This window comes from Chinchilla lanigera, unplaced genomic scaffold, assembly GCF_000276665.1.
Source record: "Chinchilla lanigera isolate Chin_1 unplaced genomic scaffold, ChiLan1.0 scaffold00058, whole genome shotgun sequence".
In the NCBI taxonomy this organism is placed as follows: domain Eukaryota; kingdom Metazoa; phylum Chordata; class Mammalia; order Rodentia; family Chinchillidae; genus Chinchilla; species Chinchilla lanigera.
In genome coordinates this window covers 318,021-336,561 of record NW_004955459.1, presented here as the reverse complement: position 1 = coordinate 336,561, position 18,541 = coordinate 318,021, and the positions used below count along the sequence as shown (strand labels likewise).

At 45.7% G+C, this 18,541-nt stretch overlaps 1 protein-coding gene across 3 annotated transcripts in view; it reads right to left on the bottom strand.

Moving 5' to 3' along the window:
• The window catches only part of Arhgef4 (Rho guanine nucleotide exchange factor (GEF) 4), a 212,426-nt gene extending 197,547 nt beyond the window's left edge, over positions 1-14,879 (bottom strand). The window contains exon 1 of one of the 3 annotated variants that reach the window (XM_005397550.2): positions 14,820-14,879. In XM_005397550.2, the coding sequence (XP_005397607.2) occupies positions 14,820-14,858 (39 nt within the window). In that variant the 5' untranslated portion in view covers positions 14,859-14,879. The remainder of the gene's footprint in view (positions 1-14,819) is intronic. The other 2 variants (XM_013521054.1, XM_005397549.2) reach the window with 2 other exon arrangements.
• Positions 14,880-18,541: the final 3,662 nt, after the last annotated feature.

Genomic DNA, 18,541 nt, shown 5'->3' with positions numbered 1-18,541 from the left:
GTGTTTTCTGTGAAGAGTATAAAACTGACCATTGGGTTTCCAAAAAAGCCCATTCTGGTGATCCATCTTAGATTGGATTGCTTTTTTTTTTTCTTTTCTCTTTTTGTTTTAAAAATAAAAGGAGGAAAATATTAACAGACAGACAACCATTTACAAAATAGCAAAAGAACGATACAAACAATATAGAGTTACAAACGAAGTGGTAGGAAATTAACAATACTTGTTATATTACATATTGATATGTTCAAAGTGGTTTCTCATGAAAACAAATAGAGACATGCAATACTGATCAATCAAGGAATCATTAGCTCTTTCAGCAAAGAAATAGAAGACAGTAGATCAACTATGTTAACTATGCTGTATATACATACATACAAAATTTCTCCTTCTTTCCCTTCTCTTTTCCCATATCCCAGTTGCCCTTTACCCTTGAGCATTTTCCTTTCATTTCACAATGTCTATCATACCTCTAAGTTTTTATTAAATATTTCAGGTTTTACACTAGTGAGACAATGCAGTGCTTGTACATGCAGGTCTGATTCATTTCACTTATGAGTATGGTCTCTAGTTGTGACCATCTACCTATAAAAGCCTTGAGTTTATCTTTCTTTATAGCTGAGTAAAATTCCATTATATAAAAGTACCACAATTTTTTTATCCATTCCTCTGTGGATGGACATTAGGTTGCTAAGGTTGCTTCCACAATTTAGCAATTACAAATTGCTCTGCTATGAACACAGGTGCACATATATCGCCATGATATGATGTTTTCAGATCTTCTGGGAAAATATCCAGAAAGGGAATGGCTGGGTTGAATGAGACCTCTAGACCTAGTTTGCTGAGGAATCTCCAAACTGATTTCCACAGTGGTTTCACCAGTCTGCCTTCCCACCAGCAGTGGAGAAGAGTTCCTATTTCTCCATAGCTCCGCCAGCATTTGTTATTGGGTGATTTCTTAATGCTAGCCATTCTTACTGGGGTGAGATGAAATCTCAATGTTTTAATTTGCATTTCTTGAATAACTAATGATGTTGAACATTTTCTCATGTATTTATTTGCCATTTGTATTTTTTTGTCTGAGAAGTGTGTATTCATTTTAGCTGCCCATTTTTGGATTGGGTCTTTGAATTTGGGGGTGCTGATAGTTTTTAATTCTTTATATGTTCTAGACAGAAGTCCTCTCTCTGAGGGACAGTTAGCTAAAATTTTTTCCAAGTTTGTGGGTTTTCTTTTTACTCTGCTGGTGATTTCTTTAGATGTACAGAAACTTTTCAGTAGAATGAGATCCCAGTTGTTGACTCTTTGAAGTGTTTCACACGCACTTTGGTTTTTGTTCATGAACTCTCTGCCCATCCCTATGTCTTCAAGGTTTTTTCCTACTTTCTCTGCCAACAGATTTAGTGTTTCTGTTTTAATATTGAGATCTGTGAACCATTTTGACTTGAGTTTGGTGCATGGTGATAGACTTGGGTCTATTTTCAGTCTTTGGCAGGTAGCAAGCCAATTTTTCCAGCACCATTTATTAAAGAGGCTATTGTTCTTCCAGTGAGTTTGGTTGGCCCCTTTATCAAAGATTAGGTGGCTGAGTGTGTTTTTGGCTGTGGCTGTTTCTTCCAGTCTGTTCCACTGATCATCAGGTCTGTTTTTCAGCCAGTAATAGGTTGATTTTTTACAGTAGCTTTGTAGTATAATTTCAGATCAGGGATTGTGATTCCACCTGACTTGTCCTTGTTTCCCAGGATTGCTTTTGCTATTCTGGGTCTCTTCTGGTTCCAGATGAGTTGAAGGCATGTTTTCTCGAGATCTGTGAGGTGTGCTAATGGTAGTTTAATGTGAATCACATTGAATCTGTACAGCAATTTTAGGAGTATGGCCATTTTCACAATGTTGGTTCTTCCTATCCATGAGCAAGGAATGTTTTTCCATTTACTGAAATTAGATTGGATTGCTTAATGCATCACATTTAATATTATCATTGATACAGTTACATTTTTTATATTTGCTATTTTGATTTGTTTTCTTTATGAGTCATATCCTTTTCGTATTATTTTGTATTTTTTGCACTTACTGAATATTTTCTAGTGTGATTGACTGATTTTTAGCAATGGTGGAGATCAAACCCAGGGCCTCACATATGCTACCATGGAACTACATCTCTAGGTCTTATATTTTATAAGTTATTGACTTAGTGCTTGATCTAGAGCTTAAAAATTCATCTCAGTTTATCAAGGTCTGTTTCACATTTAGACTAACAATTCCAGTGAAATATGGAAACTTTGCTCCTATATAGCTCTACTCCCTTCTTTTTTTCTGCTATTAATGTTGTGTGTATTGTGCCTTTTAGGTAATACACCTATTGATGAAGTAATTTGTATAGTTTTAGAAAGTTTTTCTTTGCAGTCTGTTATATTAACCTTCCTGTTTGCCACTTCTGGTTCTCTCTATTTGCATCTATGGATCTGTGCTGCCGTCTAGTAAACCCCAATGCAGCTCTATTCCAAATTACCTTTGTGCCATTACTGTCAAATATACTTCTATATGTCATAGGCTACCATTACAAAGACATATAGATTATTTCTCCAGTAACTTTCTAAATAGTTAAGAAAAGAAGAAATATGAAATTGTATTCTTTTATAATTACCTATATAATTGCCTTGAACCATGTTATTGCTTGAAGTTTTCCCCCAAAGTTTACATGTTGAAACTTAATCTGAAAACTCTTATGTTTTGTGTATTTACAAAAGGAGGCTTAGGAGGTAATTAGGTTTCAGTGGGGTCATGATAGTGGGATGTCCATGATGGGATTAGTGGTTTTTTAAGAAGAGAGATCTTCATGCTTCTGCTTCCCAGCCATGTAACTGTTCTACCATGTTATGACCCAGCTAAAAGTTCCCCACCAACTGCCAATAGTGTGAGACTGACCCCACCTCCAAGACCATAAGAAATACATTTCTTCATAGATTATTCAGTCTGCTGTGTTCGATGTGGCAACAGAAGACAGGTGAAGACAAAACCCATGCTCAGCGTATATCACTGTTTATCTGCATGGTTTTGAATTATTCTCCAGTGTGACAGGCTCTCAGTCTGAGAATTTTCTTCAATATTTCTTGTGAGGCAGATCTGCTAAGTACATGTTCTCTTTACCTCTGTGTATCTGGGAATAACTTTATTCCACTTCTCCTTCTTTTACTCCTTTATGCATGTTGTGTTCTACTTAAATGGTGCCCCAAACTTCTCTGAGTCTCTGTTCATTTTTCTTCATTCTTTTTTCCTATTATTCAGCATACATAATCGCTATTGATCTTTCCTTAATTTTACTAATAGTTCTGTCAGCTCAAATCTACTGTTATGCCCTTCTAGTAAATTTTTCATTTTGATTACTATATTTTATTGGTTAACTTTTTTTTTTTCATATCTTTAATAAGACATTGCTACCACACCTTCCCTGAATTATTTGTTCATAGTTTGCTTTAGTTGTTTAGTTCTTTGAATATATTTATCCCAGCTGCTTTGTGGTCTTGGGCTGCTGGGGCCATCATCAATGCCCCTTCAAAAGAGTTTCTGTTGCTTTTTCACCCTGTGAATGTACCACTTTTTCTAATCTTTGCATGTCTTCCATTATGTATTTGTTTTGTTATTTTTCTCAGTTAAAATTAGACACTTCAGATAACATACCAACTCGGATACAAATATTCCTTGTAGATTTTTGATGTTGCTGTCTGCTTGGTCAATTGTTGTTTGCTTAAAGTTGTGGTACCATTCACTTGTTAGTTGAAGCGTGCAGTAAAAGTTAAAAAAGTAAAAGTTAGATCTGCAGGTACTCTAAATCTGCATATTCCAAAGATGGGACTGTCCCTTGCTTGGTTCTTAGGAGGTTCTCTCTGAGTCCCTGGAATATTGTGCCTGATAAACATGTTTCTGCATGCCTCAAGGCCTGTACCGTACCCTCTGGGGCTGGAGTTTGAAAAGCTAAGGTCAAGTTAGGCAAGTCCCCATGATTTTGTGATAAACCCCAATAAAATCCTGGCACTGTGGCGTGGTGAGTTTCTATGTGACACCTTCTGTCTGTGTCACACACCACTGCAGGAGAGTGGAGAATGTGTGCCACTCCTCTGGGATACACCTGGAAGCTTGTAGCTGGTTTCTCCTGGACACATCTATGCACCATTTCCCTTAACTTATTTAAATCTGTAATAAACCATAACTGTGATAATAACAGTTTTTCTAAGTCCTGTGACTCTTTTAATGAATTATTGAACCTGGGAGTGGCTGGTCCTCCTTGACTCATGAAGTCCCAGCCTTTTCTTAATTGCTCTGTACTGGTTTTGGCAATACCTTTCCTCAGGCATGGAGTTCTCTACTTTCTGCACCAAATAAAAGGTCAGACTCTTCCAGCATTGCTGCAGGCACTTGCATCAGGGTACAAAGCCTTCCTGAATGACCCCCGTACCCTGCCAGTGAGCACTGGTTGCCTGGCAGCCCCTGCTCTTCTTGGCTGCCATTCTAGACATGGAAAATTTACTCTGTGAGGAAGGAGGACAGGAGGTGATGGAGGCCTCAAGATTCCCAGCCTGCTGTGCCTAGAGCAGGGTTGCACGCTGTGCTGGGGACTGGGCGCAGAAGGGAGCCTCAGGCTTCTCAGCAGTACCTTCCACAGATGGGGCTGGGAAATGGGACACCATGCCTAGTTCCTCCCAAGCACCAGTCTCCTGGTGGTATGTGGGAGTACGCATGTGGTCCTTCTGGCCACACCTGTTGGGGAAGAGCTTCCCCAGGTGTTTTCAAAGGGAATGTGGGACATGATGATCTCAGCTTCACTCTTCCTTCCACAGAATGAAGTTGCTGTCTGCTTTTCCTGCCAGAGCACAAGCTCCAGGGCAGGGGTTCAGCCTGTGCCACTGCAGGTCCCTACATACTTAGAACAAGGTTTGACTTGTAGTTCTAACACTTTAATGTACTTTAAAATTTGCATACAGATTCCAAGTTTTAGCACAGCCATGCACCTCCAGTGGAACCTGTACTTCGCATTTTGATCTTTTCCCAGCCTAGGGATACATGGTATCATCCTTTCTTGCAGTGCTGGGCAGTGGTAGTGAGATGCAGCTGCCAATCAACCTGGTGATCACAAGGGGAAGCAACTGACACCCACAGTTGGCTGTTTTGCTAGGCTAGAATGTCTAGTAGGTGAGAGGTATTCAGTACACTTTTGTTTGTGATGTTTTCAACTTACATTGGGTTTATTGGGACATAATCTCATCATAGGTGAAGGAGCACTGTATTATGAACATTTTCTTATGTCACTAAACATTCTATAACATAATTTTATTAATCATTTTGGGTGGCTATCTTACAATTTTTTATTTACCATTTCTCTGTTATTTGACATATTTCTTTGCTTCCCAAGCTATTTCCAGATGTATAGTCAGTTACATCTCCCAATAACCCTGTGAGATGAGCAGGATAGAACCCTTGATTCTTCTTTTTTTCCCATTCCCTTCCCTCCCTTCAACCCCTCTTCCCCTCCTTACTTACAAAAGCTTTATTGCCAATTTTTCCTTCTTTTCTCATTTTTTTCTTTTCCCTCCCTTACTTTCCCCTTCCACCTTCCCTAGTTTCCCTTCCAATTTGAACATTTTATTTCTATTGCACAATATCTATGACACATTTTGGTCCTTACTTACACTTTCAGTTTCTCACACCAGAGAAACCATGCAATATTTATATCCAAGCAGTGTAACACTGAGTTCCAGAAATACATCCCTTACTTTTCTACTACAAAATTTGTACTTTAGCATAATAATAGCCAGCTGTGTGTCTCAGTACCTTTCCCTGAGGGGTACAGGAAGCAATCTTTGTGTTTACCCTTTCAGTATAATAAAAGGTAAGGTGTGTGCATATGTGTGAAAGTGTCAAACTAGGATTTACATCCACATGATGCTCATCTACTCAAAACAGATTTTGAGTATGTTTACCTGAGCATCACAGAGGGTATAATACATCCACACCGCTGTATGATTTGTTTGTTTTCTTTTGATTTTTCTGGTAGAAGTAGTCCAATTCAATACAATGGTACATGAAAAGCCAGATTTTGATTGGGGTTGCACCAAATCTATATAACAATTTTGGGAGTATGGTCATTTTCACTATGTTGGTTCTTCCTACCCAAAAGGGAGGGATCCCTTTCCATTTTCTGATATCTTCTTTGATCTCCTTTTTCAGAGTACTGTAGTTTTCAATGTAGATCTTTTACTTCCTGTGTTAGATTGATTCCTAAGTATTTGATTTATTTTTGAGAGCAGAACAATATCCATTTCATTTGATAAATGAGAGGGCCTGAAACTATTCTGCTCCGGTGTCAAGAGTAACCATCTTCCAAGTGCAAATACTTCTGCAACTCAACAGTGGTCAGGACTCTGGCATGCAGCCAGCATCTTACACATCCTAGTGGCTGGAGAGCTCACACGCCATCTGCCTTCTCGCAGTCCAGATGGGAGCAGCAGGCAGGTTCCTCCTCAGAGGACTTCCTGAGCCACTGAAGTGGAGCTGTGGGGTCTTGTAGGCTGTATGTGGGGCTCGCAGTCCATTGGCCCTGCACAGCAACAGGAAGCTCTCTCTTATGGTCCATGCCCCACACAGGCACATTCACAACAGAGGCCTGGGGCAGCCCCATCAGAAGGGCCCTACTGGAAAGCCTGCACCGTCTCCTGTTCTACCACTTCCTATGTGGCTCAGCTCACCTCCATGAGTTCTGGTCCCTTCATCTCCAGAAAGGCCTCATCTGAGGATGTTTTGAAGGTAAGATGACAGGGTGGAGCACCTCCCTGGCTACTGCTGCACCTTTTCAAGGGGCTATCACTGCCACAGTCTGTTCTGCATCATGATCCCACCCACCTGGGCCCTATAGACACACAATGGGGAGCCCAGGGGTCCTTGCTTTAGAGAGGTACTATGTCAGTTGGGGAGGACGTGGAGTTGGGAATCTGAGCAATGGCCATTGGAACAGTGGTTGTGGATGATGAACACTCTGAATGGGGGCCCAGGACTTGGCTCATTGGGAGGGAGAAGAATGAGCAGCATCCCAGAGAAAGGCAGTGCCTGTAGGTAGCCCCACACGGGAAAAGAGCTCTCTGTCACCAGAAAACCAGCTACCTGGGATGTCCTAACAGATGACCCCTTATGGACACACAGTAGGAAGATTCCAGCCAGATGGTACCCTCCCTCCATTCTAGGGCATAACACATGGCACTGGAGGCCTGTAGGGATTACATGAGGAATCAATTCCTTCTTCCCCAGGTACTTGTACAGCCATCCTTGCAAGCTACCCAAGGCACCCTGAATGAGCAACCTGAGTACCTGAGTACCTCCAACCACCCAGACCCATCTAACCTGCCACTAAGGGCGCTCCCAGCACTAGACCTTCCCAGTGCACACACACTTCCCAACCACACACTTATAACTGTCCAACTTTCTGGATATGAAGCAGTCACAAGTCAATCACAGCTTTTGAGTGACAAGAAGAAACCACTGCATTTAGTGTCTACCTAATTATAAATGCATCTTGATTTCAAAAGCACTGAACTTCAAAAAAATAACTTAAGACTCTAGGCACTGTCCCTGACCAGGGCTCGTGGGCATAAGACGGGCAGCCAGTGCACTATTGCCTCCCTCACAGCTCACCGCCTCCATTCTAGACACAGATAGAGCACCAAACCCAGCTTCACGCAAAGCTCTGCTGTTGACCCTGGAGTGGGGGAAAGAGAACAATAATTCTTGGCCCTGGCCTTCAGAACCAGGGATCCTGCACAGGGAGGCGTAACAGCAGGCACAGGTGCACAGGAGTGGGTAGATGTCCAGCACAAAGGTTCAGAGCTCAACTGAATTCTCAGAAGGTCCCAGAAGAGTTCAGAGCCATCAATCAAGGGGCAGCTGGGATTTGGATCTTGTGACTCAGTGTCCCCAGCAAAGGGTCTAGAGCAGTGGTGGTGAGTCTACTGTACGCATGCCACAGCGGGCATGCAGAGCCCTCTCTGTCACCATGAGAGCCAAGTCACCCCAGCAGCTGAGCATTGGACAATAGTTGTTTTTTCTAAACTAAAACCTCAGCACTCAGATTTAATTGCAGTGTTGGTCCTTTGCAATAAAGAAGTGTGTTTCGGGTTGCAGTTTGGGCATTCATCTCTGAAAGGTTTGTCATCACTGGCCTAGAGTCAAACATGGTTTTGCAAGTCCTGGATACTGGAGTGAATACACTGAACTTCCAGGCCCAAGTCTGTATCCTGGGGTCAAGTATGAGGTGTTTGGAGCTGTTGCTGTCCTCCAGGGGACAATATTAGAAGGCAGCCCAGGTGGCATCTACCCTGGAGGCCTACTGCAGTGTGCAGCAGATGAGAGCCTGTAGAGCCTCACAAGCAGTGGAAGCCCCGACCCTACCCTCAGAAGTCTGGACCAAGTGTCCAGGAGTCACACAGAGGCTGGAACAGGTTCATCGAGTGACCCTCACCACCTTATCAGGGCAGGAGGGGAGAAGGAAGGCCGCTTTCTGAGACAAGGGAACAGCCAGGGAGCTTGGAACACGCATCAGGAAAAGCAAAGCACATACGTCAGTGATGCTTGTGGGAACCTGGCAGCGAATTCAAGCCCTCTTGAGGCCCCAGCACCTCTAGGAATTACAAAGTGGCTGGAGTCAGGCTGGCCCACGAAAGCTGCATTGAGGACCACAGGAAGGGGAGGATGGCACCCCATGCCAATAGCGTGCAGAGGTTATATCTCTAGAATTACCAAGCCCAGCAGCCTGGGCAGGTCCTTGGCAGTATGGGGGCCCTGGGGCTTTGGCCTGGCTCCTCACAGGCTCAGCACTATTTCTCAAGGTCACATCCTGCTCTGAGCCTGGCCCTGCCCTCCCAGTGCCCACAACCCAGAGAGAAAATGGCCTGGCCTAGTCTATAGGAAGCACTTGAAAAATGTTTGTTGAGCCGATGGATGAAGTGGCCAGGTCCCTTGCTGTGACTCTCACCCAGAACAGTTCAAACATGTAGGTGGTCACCAGTCAATGCCCCAGGACCTTAGACTCTGCCTGCATACCCTCAAGACTCAAGGATCCAGCGAGTCCTGGGGGGACTTTTCCTTCATTGAATGCCATGTGAGGCACTGCCTGCTTTGCTGCCCAGAATCTGAGCAACCATCCTGAAAGAAGAAAGAGGGAAAAGCAAGATCTGAGAAGCAGGGCTCCTCCTGGACATAGGAAGGAGGCAGATGTCCTACCATCCTGCCCTCAGCCAAGCCCCAGCCAGGACTACGGCTCTCGTAGACAGATCTAAACAAGTGTGTGTTGTTGGGAGGCAGTGCGGGTTGGGGTCCCTTGTTCAGGAGAGATCACACAGGGGATCCTGAGCAGCAGGACCAATGACACATCATCTCTTTTCACCTCTGCCCAAGCTGGGGCCTGTAAGCTGCCCTACACACTGCCTAGACAATTACTTTGCTTTCACTTAACCAAAGTCCTTCTCTGTCCTTTTCAACTAAGACCTTTCACTAATAAAGAAAATGAAATCAAGATGATTACAGATAACAGATTCACAGGAAAGGGTAGGGCAGGGCTAGGTGGTTATTTCACTTTGTCAAAGCCGAAGGCAGTGAAAATATATTGAGTATTGAGAAACAGAACCTTGTCATCTCAGTGCATGTGCAGCCAGCCCCTAAATAAACCATCAATGGTGGCTAAGTGTCTACTGGGTGTTGTGAGGGGGAAAAAGGCTCTCTCTACAAAACCCAAGTGAAAGGCATGCAGAATTCAAGGGCTATGAGGTAAGCTTGATAGCTCTAACTGCCCTGGTCAGCTTAAAGGGAGAAAGTAGCAAACTCATCCCCTTGAATATTGGCTCAGGTGTTTCTGTGTGACTCACGAAGAGTACCTCTTTTTTCCTACAGCTCCAGGACCGAGACATCTCCAAACCAAAGACAGGGAGAGTTCAATAGTCTGAGGCCTTGTGAGTCCAAAGCTAGCTAGACAGGCTGTTTTCCTCTCCCTGACTGGGTACAGTTTGGGAAAGAGCAGAAAGCCCTGCCTTAGGAAAAGGATCTACACAGAGCTCACTCCAGCTGCTTCAGAAGCCGGTTACCACTGTCCAAGTTGCTCTGCTGAGTGAAGCCATTCACCTCCTTTCCTCTTGGCTCTTCCCTGCCTCTGTGCCTCAGCATGGCTAGGGGACACAGTACCAGTGAAACTATCAAGGAAGTGGCTCATGCTTCAGAAAATTATAACTCTGCCAACATGCATTGGTAAAACCCGAGCAAATAGGTGGACAAATTTCTGAGAGAGCCTGACCAAGAAAGGAGGGCATGACTCCAGTCAAGGTGAGCCTGTTGATACAGGTGCAGCTATTCATTCTGCAGCCAGGTTTCCAGCTTTGACTGCCAGAATGCACCCAGCAGGTGGTCTCTGAAACTTTGGCCTAAGAGTGGTCCAACGAAATGAAACTGGAAAGCCAAAAATCCCTGAAGGAACCCAAATATCTAAAGTGATACAGAGTTGGTGTGGATTGATCAAGAGTAACCTGCTCATCATTCAGTGGCAAGCAGAAACACCAAAATGACACCCAGGATTTGGAGGCAGAATTATTTATGGGATCATTCCCTGAATACCAGGGCCCAATCTCTGGTGGACTAGGGCTTTCATATGATGCACAAGCAGAAGTTACAAAGGAGGCACAAAGGTGAGACGGAACAGCCTGGCAGTTCTTCTGATCAGCTAGCAGGGTGAGATCATGGGTTATAAGGGTAAATTAATAATTATCAGTTCATGAAGCTTGGTACAATGGTACACTCAGGCATCCTATATGTTCGGTTATGCTTTCATTGTTACAGGGGTCAAGAAAGTAATTACAAAGCCTGAAGAAGTTACAGAGCTAGGCAGTTTCAAAAGAAGAGTTTTAAAAAGAACAACTTCTCTTGTACAATTTTTACCTTTCAGTTATACTCTAAATGTATCCGCAGGGGAGCCAAAAAAGACAAGCCAACCCCAAGGCATTGAGAAATACTTCAGCAAGGTGAATGCCAACAGCTTTGAAAGCTGCCATAGATGTTGCTCTCAGTCAGCTGGAGACCTAGCCAAAGGTGGAAATGTTATAGGTAGGAATGTAGAGTAGACATGATTAGATGAGAGTAGTATTCAAGTGCCAGAGGCCAAAAATGTACTGGAGCTGGGCACCTGGGACACTGGTGAGTCACTGTAGGGCCACTGCACTGGAACTGATAGGCATTGCCAGTGGAACCAGATGTGACACATATAATCTTGATTACACTATTTAAAAAGCACTTAAAACTAGGTCTGGTAGACAGTCTCCATGGGTGGCTTAGAAAATGCCTGCTACATAGTAGGAGTTCAGTAAATATTTGTTGAATCCATTCTCTTTCCTTACCCAGTTCCTAGACATGACTCCATACATCCAAAGCTCCTGAAATAAGGACTGGTGCTGAGTTCGGGTCTGGAATGTCCCTAGAGGCCTGTGTGATTCAGGTCATTCCAGCCTGGTGCTGTGGGAGATGGGAGGAGGCACTGGGTCCTGGGAGAATGTGTCCAGGAAGCACACCAAGGGGCCCTGGTCCCACCCTCTCCCCTCAGTCCCAGCCGTGTGGTGAGCAGCTATGGTCCACCATGCACTCTGTCACAATGTGCTGTCTCACCACAGACCCAAAAGCTGAGGAGCCAACTGACCATGTGCTGAAACCTCTAAACCCAGGAGCCAAATAAATCTTCTCTGTCAGCTGATTATCTCAGGTATTTTGTGACAGACATGGAAGTTGAATAACAGGGGCCACTGCAACATCACAGGCAACCCCAGGGAATCTTCTAAAGGGGCTGATAGAGAACTTAGACTTTTCAAAAATAGTCCTGAGCTAATACTAATTTCTGGTGGTTTTGGATGACACTAAGGAGGAGGATATCAGGTCACAAATAGAGCTATAGCCTATGCCCATCTCACAGTGGCCCACTGACATTCTGAAGCTATCCCATAGTAACTCCCCAGTTCCTGAGTGCCCCACTGACAAGGACATTCCCAGCGATGGCAGAAATGCCACCCGACTTCCTTGACATAATACAGAGGCTTCTGTCATGGGAAAGGTTATCTGGAAATCTCCATAAAACCCTCTCTGCTCCAAAATGATGACTGAACAAAATTTAATATTTCATCCTGGTGCCTAAGAAAATACTATCAATGTAGGAGAGAGATATCTAGTGCATCCCTATTTAACTTGATAGTTGGGCTAGTGTGAAAGACACAGGGCTTGAAGACAGCCTGTTAACTGTCCTGAATTCAGCTGTGGGGATTTTCTCATTACCTATGTGTCTTAGTTACTTTTCTTGCTGCTGAGACAAAATACCTTTGAAGTCCAAAGATAAAGGAGTTGTAGAGGTTTCAGTCCATTGTTGGCTGGCTCCAAGGTAGGGTGGCATGGCAAGGGGTGGTAATCACAGAGGAAAAATAGTCCATAGTGTGGCAAGCAGAAAGCAATGGGCAGCAGGCAGCAAGCAGCAAGCAACAAAGCAGCAGTATCGAGCCTTCCTTTCTCTTTTATCTCATCCCAGCTACCAGCATTTTGGATGGTTCCACTCACACTAAAGTGGGTCTTCCCATTATCCACACAGAACTATGCTAAACCAATTAGTGGACTAATTTAGTTATCACACAGCCTTAATCCACATTCACATACCCTAGATCCAGCCACCTCCATAAAGCTCCACCTATGAGCACATGAGGCTTTGCAGGGACATCTAGACACAAACCACAATACTACATGAGCTCCTTACTGGAGCAAATCTGCTATGCTTCTTAGCACTAGTATAAAGCATCAGCTTAGTGAGGATTGCCTCATTTAGCCAGAAGAGACCATGACCTTTCTATCTTGAAGGACCTCATGCTGCTCTACTGGATCATACAGATGTGGGACATAAATTCAATGAAAACAGAGGGAACAGCTACTTCAATGAAGGCCCCGAGGAAGGCGACAGACATGTCCAGCTGTCTGAGCATCTTGTGCTATCCCCACTGGACCCACAGTGCACCAACTTGGGGTCATCCCATAAGTGAGCTTGAGCAGCACACCCAAAAAGGGAAAACTGCTGCCTCAAAACGTCAAAAGCCCATCCAGCACTGTGTGTATGTGTATATGTGTGAGTGTGTGTGGACAGAGTTATAACTCTCTGGTCCACCCACCCAGGAGGGGTTCTGTCACATGGCTGTCATGTCCTCAGGCCCCACAGTGGATTCTGTGTCTACAGTTCATGTGGTTGCTATGCAGAGTCTACAGCAAGTTCCAGTAGAACTCACACCTGAGGCCCCACTGTGTGAAACATTGTACATCCTGGGCTTTGGTGGGCACAGTCTGACTGGGGAAACCCCAATGCTCTGAGGCCCCCAAGGGGAAGGGGGCATTCTCTAAGCCAGGCAGGTAGCTGTCATCAGGAGGTTTCTATGGGACCATACCCAAGAGGCCCCAGGAGGTGACTGGAGCAGGTGTCTCCCTCCACTTCCCACACAACCAGTGTCTGGAAAAGCACAGACATGACTTGTGTTTACAGGTGGCTTTGCAGGACATACCTGCACAACCAGAAGAGGATAGCTGTGGTGCTCAGCCCTTCTCAAGGGTGCTCCTTGGAGAGGTACACTGGATCATGCCCTGGTGTGCATGCAGTGGTTCCAAGTGGTCAGGACCTAGCAGGACTTAAGCATAGGCTCAGTGGTCTGCGCACTTCTCTGACTCCCAGAGAAGGTGGGGAATATATATATATATATATATATATATATATATATATATATATATATATGAAAGGTAGTCCTCCCATGGGAATGCTTCCACAAAGGACGCTCCCTGTCAGTAGTTGGCAAGGTGAATACTCAGGGACGTCCAGCAGCTCCACCAGGCCACAGTCTCCCTCTCCCATGAGCTCCTGAGGCCAGCAAGGGCATCTCAGATGCTGCCCAGCTGCCTTTGCACCTGGTGACCTGCTGCCTCCACCACTGTGAAGGAGGAAAAACCAAGGTTCTGGGCTCACCCTTTACAAACACACACTTGTGTAATAAAATCCTCACCTAAATGGTGTGGAATGATCACTGCGTCTTTCAAAGGAGAAAATAAAAATCAAAGTGGTAAAGTGGTTGTCACAAGACTATACAATTCTTCATGATGGGATTGCAATTCTAACGGTTTCTGTGCACTTCTAGCCACAGATAAGACCTCAAGCCCTCCTGCTCTGCCCTCCCTAGCCTAAGTTCCTGGAGGGCCACCTGCCCTACTGATCACGCACACCAGCTACCTGGGTGAGCGCGAACTCCCAGGCTGTCCTTCCACGCAGTGGAGGGAGTGGCAGAGGCCAGGACTCTTGAAGGTCTGGCTCGGGCTCTCCTGGCACCTTGTTGCTGGGTCCTGAGCTCCCAGGGCCAGACAGCGCTGGCTTACCCTCTAAGAGGGGCCGAGGAGAGCAGGCCCTGTCCTAGCGGTTCGCTTCACACAGGGCTTCCTCCCTGGCCGGTCCTGCGGTGGCTTCTTCACAACTTGAGCACATCCCCATCCCGCTCCCTGGGGAGCCGCCCACCTTGAGGTCCCAGCAGAGCGCCCCGCCTGGGCATGGGCACCCCTAGAAGACATTCAAAGCCCCTTCAGGCACCATCCCAGTCCCGCTCCCCCGGGTCCTTCAGGCCCGGTGACTGCAGCGGGCACCTCCTGGGTGCGCCGAGCCAGGCAAGCGTTTTCCCCGAGTCCGCGGTCCCCCGCGAAGGAGGCTGCGGCGCCCCGTGTCTTCCTAGGTCCCAGGGCCCTACCTTGAAGAAGCCGCGCAGGAAATGCAAGACGCGGAGCATGCTGCCTCTCTCGCGCCTAGACCGAGCCCAGCCGGAGCCCAGCGCCGCCCGCCCTGAAGCCCCGCCCGCCGGCCAGCCCTTCCCAGAACCCGCGGGACGCCACGCCCCCCCGCGACGCCCCATCTCGGAAGCTTCAGAACCGACTCAGGCGCCCTGCCTTCTGGCCCAGCTTCACTTGCCAGCGTGAGAACTCTCAGAGCTCCGTCTGCGTAATGTCTTTACTGGCCAGCAAGGAAGTGGGGCCCAGGAGGCTGTTCTCCTGCCTGCCTCCCTCACCTGGTGAAGGTGACAACAGATGAGAATCCCTGCGATTGAATTTTCTTTTCAGGACTGAGGCTTGAAGCAGAGTGAGGACCAGAGAGCCCAGGCCAGAAGGTACAACCAAGGGATAGGTAGAGCAAGCTGCAAAAACCATCAGCCTGCTGAGATTTAGGCATCCATGCTTCTGCCCAAAGTCACAGACCTAGTGTCGCATTAGGCAGAGTGAGGACCTCAGCTCAGGCTGGCCTGTGCTCTACACTGTGGACTGCCTTTGTAGGGGCATGGTGCACAAGCTGTCTTCCTGGCCCAGCTGAGGGTCCGGGCTGACACTACTCAACTTGAGCCCTGAGTCTACAGGAGAAGGGATGCAGGGTCCTCCTCCTCCCCTTGGCTCTTACGCTGAAGCCAGGCCCTGCGTGGTTGTGGTCCTGCCCCACATCTGCGTGTGTGCAGGGCCAAGGATTCCTTGTGTCAGGACCACAAGGCTCCAAGCAAGGGAAAATGGAAGGTCCCAGAGCACAAGAGCTGGACTCTGTCACACCTCTGAGCCCTGGGGTTCTCGTCTGTGAAATAGGCTGATGATAGCACCAGGTTTCAAGGCGCTCACAGCCTTGATCTTCTGTCAGGATTATACAGCTCCCTCAGCCCTGGTCACTCAGCGAGGGGACCCCCATTTTCATGGGCACTGGGTGGGGTGATGATTTGCCCCTCCCAAAGCTTTGAGGACTGTGGGTGTGGCCAGCACACAACCTGTGACAAGGATGACATGAACAAGGGGAAGATAGGACAGGCAGGTGGCTTTTTCAACAGGTTCTGTGCCCCTCCATGAGGGCACCTGTGGCACCTGCTGAGAGGCCTAGCTGGGTTGCAGGTCTCAAGGACAAGATGTCATCTCTACTCCTTGTTCTGCACACTTGATAGGCATTTCAGATCAACTCAAACTATACACTGATTCATAAGATGTTCCTGTGCGCCTGACATGCGTATGAGTTTCAGGCACAGGAGCAATCTGGTTTGCCTGCCCTCCAAGGCCACTCACAAGTAAATCAGCCAATAGTTTTCTGTTTGCTGATTTATTTGTAAAAGTTCTCTGAGATCGGTCAATGAAATTGAAAATGTAATTAAAATGCTACCAGTAAAGAAAAGCCCAGGCCCTGAAAGATTCACTGTTGAATTGTAGAAGAAATATAGAGAAAATCTAATGCCACTACTCCTCCAACTCTTCAATGAAACTGAAAGGGAAGCAGTACTCCCAAACTCATCCCTGGAAGCAAGCATTATCCTGAGGTTACCAAGCATTACCAAAACCAGAGAAGGATCCAATCAAAAAAGAGAACTACAGGTCAATCTCCATAATAAACATAAATGGAAAAATCCTCAGTAAGATACTTGCAAACAGAATGCAGCAAATCATCAAGATTATACACCATGACCAAGTACAATTCATCCCAAGGATGCAAGAATGGTTCAATATATGCAAATCAATAAATGTAATATACCATATGAACAGAATCTGGAACAAAACTTACATGATCACCTCAATAGACACAGAAAAAGCATTTGACAAGTCCAACACCCATTCATGATAAAAACCTTATAGAAAATTGGAATAGAAGTTTTTATCTCAATCTGATTTAAAAGGCACCTCTGACAAACCAACAGCCATCATACTAAATGGACAAAAACCAAAAGATTTCACTCCAAAATCAGGAATAAGACAAGGATGTCTGCTATCACCACTCTTACTCAATTTAGTTCTGGAAATATCCAGAACAATTAGACAGGGGAAAAAATAAAAAGGATAAGGCCAGCAAAGAAACAAGTTAAATTATCATTATTCACAGATGACATGATACTCTACATAGGAGACCCCAAAAGCTCCACTGAAAGACTTGTAGATTTAACAACCAAATTCAGTCGTGTAGCTGGATATAAAGTCAACACTCAAGACTCAATAATATTCCTGTACACAAATAACAAACTCACTGGGAGAGAAATTAGGGAAACAACACCTTTCACAATAGCATAAAAAAAGGAAATACCCAGAAATCAATCTAATGAAGGAAGTAAAAAAATATCTCTACATTGAAAACCCTTGAAAAGGAGACTAAAGAAGATATCAGATAATGGAAAGATATCCCTTGTTCTTGGGTAGGAAGAGCCAATGTAATGAAAATGACCATACTCCCAAAATTGATATGCAGACTTAATGCAATCCCAATCAAAATACCAATAGCATATCTCACGGAATTTGAGAAAATTCTAACATTCATATGGAACCAGAAGAGATCTAGAATAGCAAAAGCAATCATGGGCAACAAAGGCAAAGCAGGGGGCATCAAAATCCCAGACTTGAAATTATACTACAGAGCTACTGTGATAAAAACAGCATGGTACTGGCAAAAAGCAAAAACAAAACAACACATCAAGTGCCATCCAGGTAAAAAGAGCAGGGGATAGGGAGGGAAAACTGAGATAGGTGATGAGGGAAATCATTTCTGAGTCCTGGGATAAAGACACCCAGTAAAGAAGGTCCTTGTGTGGAGTGGGAAAATGCAATGGCCCTGAGGCCACAGTAAGTTGGGGTGGGCACAAGCCCTGTGGCTGCACCTCAGGGAGCACAGCTGGAAGACAGAGTCAGAGATGGAATTAGGGCAGGGAAAGACAGTTCTCGACAGGGAGAACAGCCTGGAAGCCAGTAGGCTGTGACTGAGGAAACAAAGCTTTGAGACTTACCAGATGGCCCAGCAAAGAGGCCAGCTGGGACAAAAGTGGCTGCAGAGGCTGGGAGCAAGATCCCAAGTACACCCAACAGGGAGCACTGATAGATGGGGTGTGAGCCTTCTGGAGAGGGAGGAACCCAGTTTTTTGCCTGACTCAGTAGAGGATGATGGTACAGTTAGATGGCAGGAACCCTAGGAAGGCATCATCTGGACCAAGAGGAGGAACAGGAACGAGATTTTAAACATGGAAGATTTGGGGTTCCAGACTCCTCTGGATCTTCTTGGGGAATTTAGAGGACACAAGAGCAGGGGACCCGCCCTCACAGAACTGCAGTCCAGCCTATGTGAGGGTGGGGTAGAGGATCTACCCATGGACAGCTACTCTTTCATGACTGAGGCTCTTGGGCACAGGATGGGCCTGTGTGATGGACACATTTACCCTGAGGCCCCAGAGCACCTGTCTGCCAGATGGGGGAGCAGGTGAAGGGCAGAGTCCCTGTCCCAAGCCCTTACAGCCAGTGAATGCTGACATCGGTGGCATTCTTACTCCTGGACTTAGGAGTCAAGTCTTTCATGAGGCCCCAGATGTGTTACTTGACAAGACTTCAGAACTTAAGGCCCTTAGCAAACTGTGTAGGCTGAGTGGGGGCCACCATAGGTGCAGGGAAGGGATGACGCTAGAAAGACACTTGAAACTTG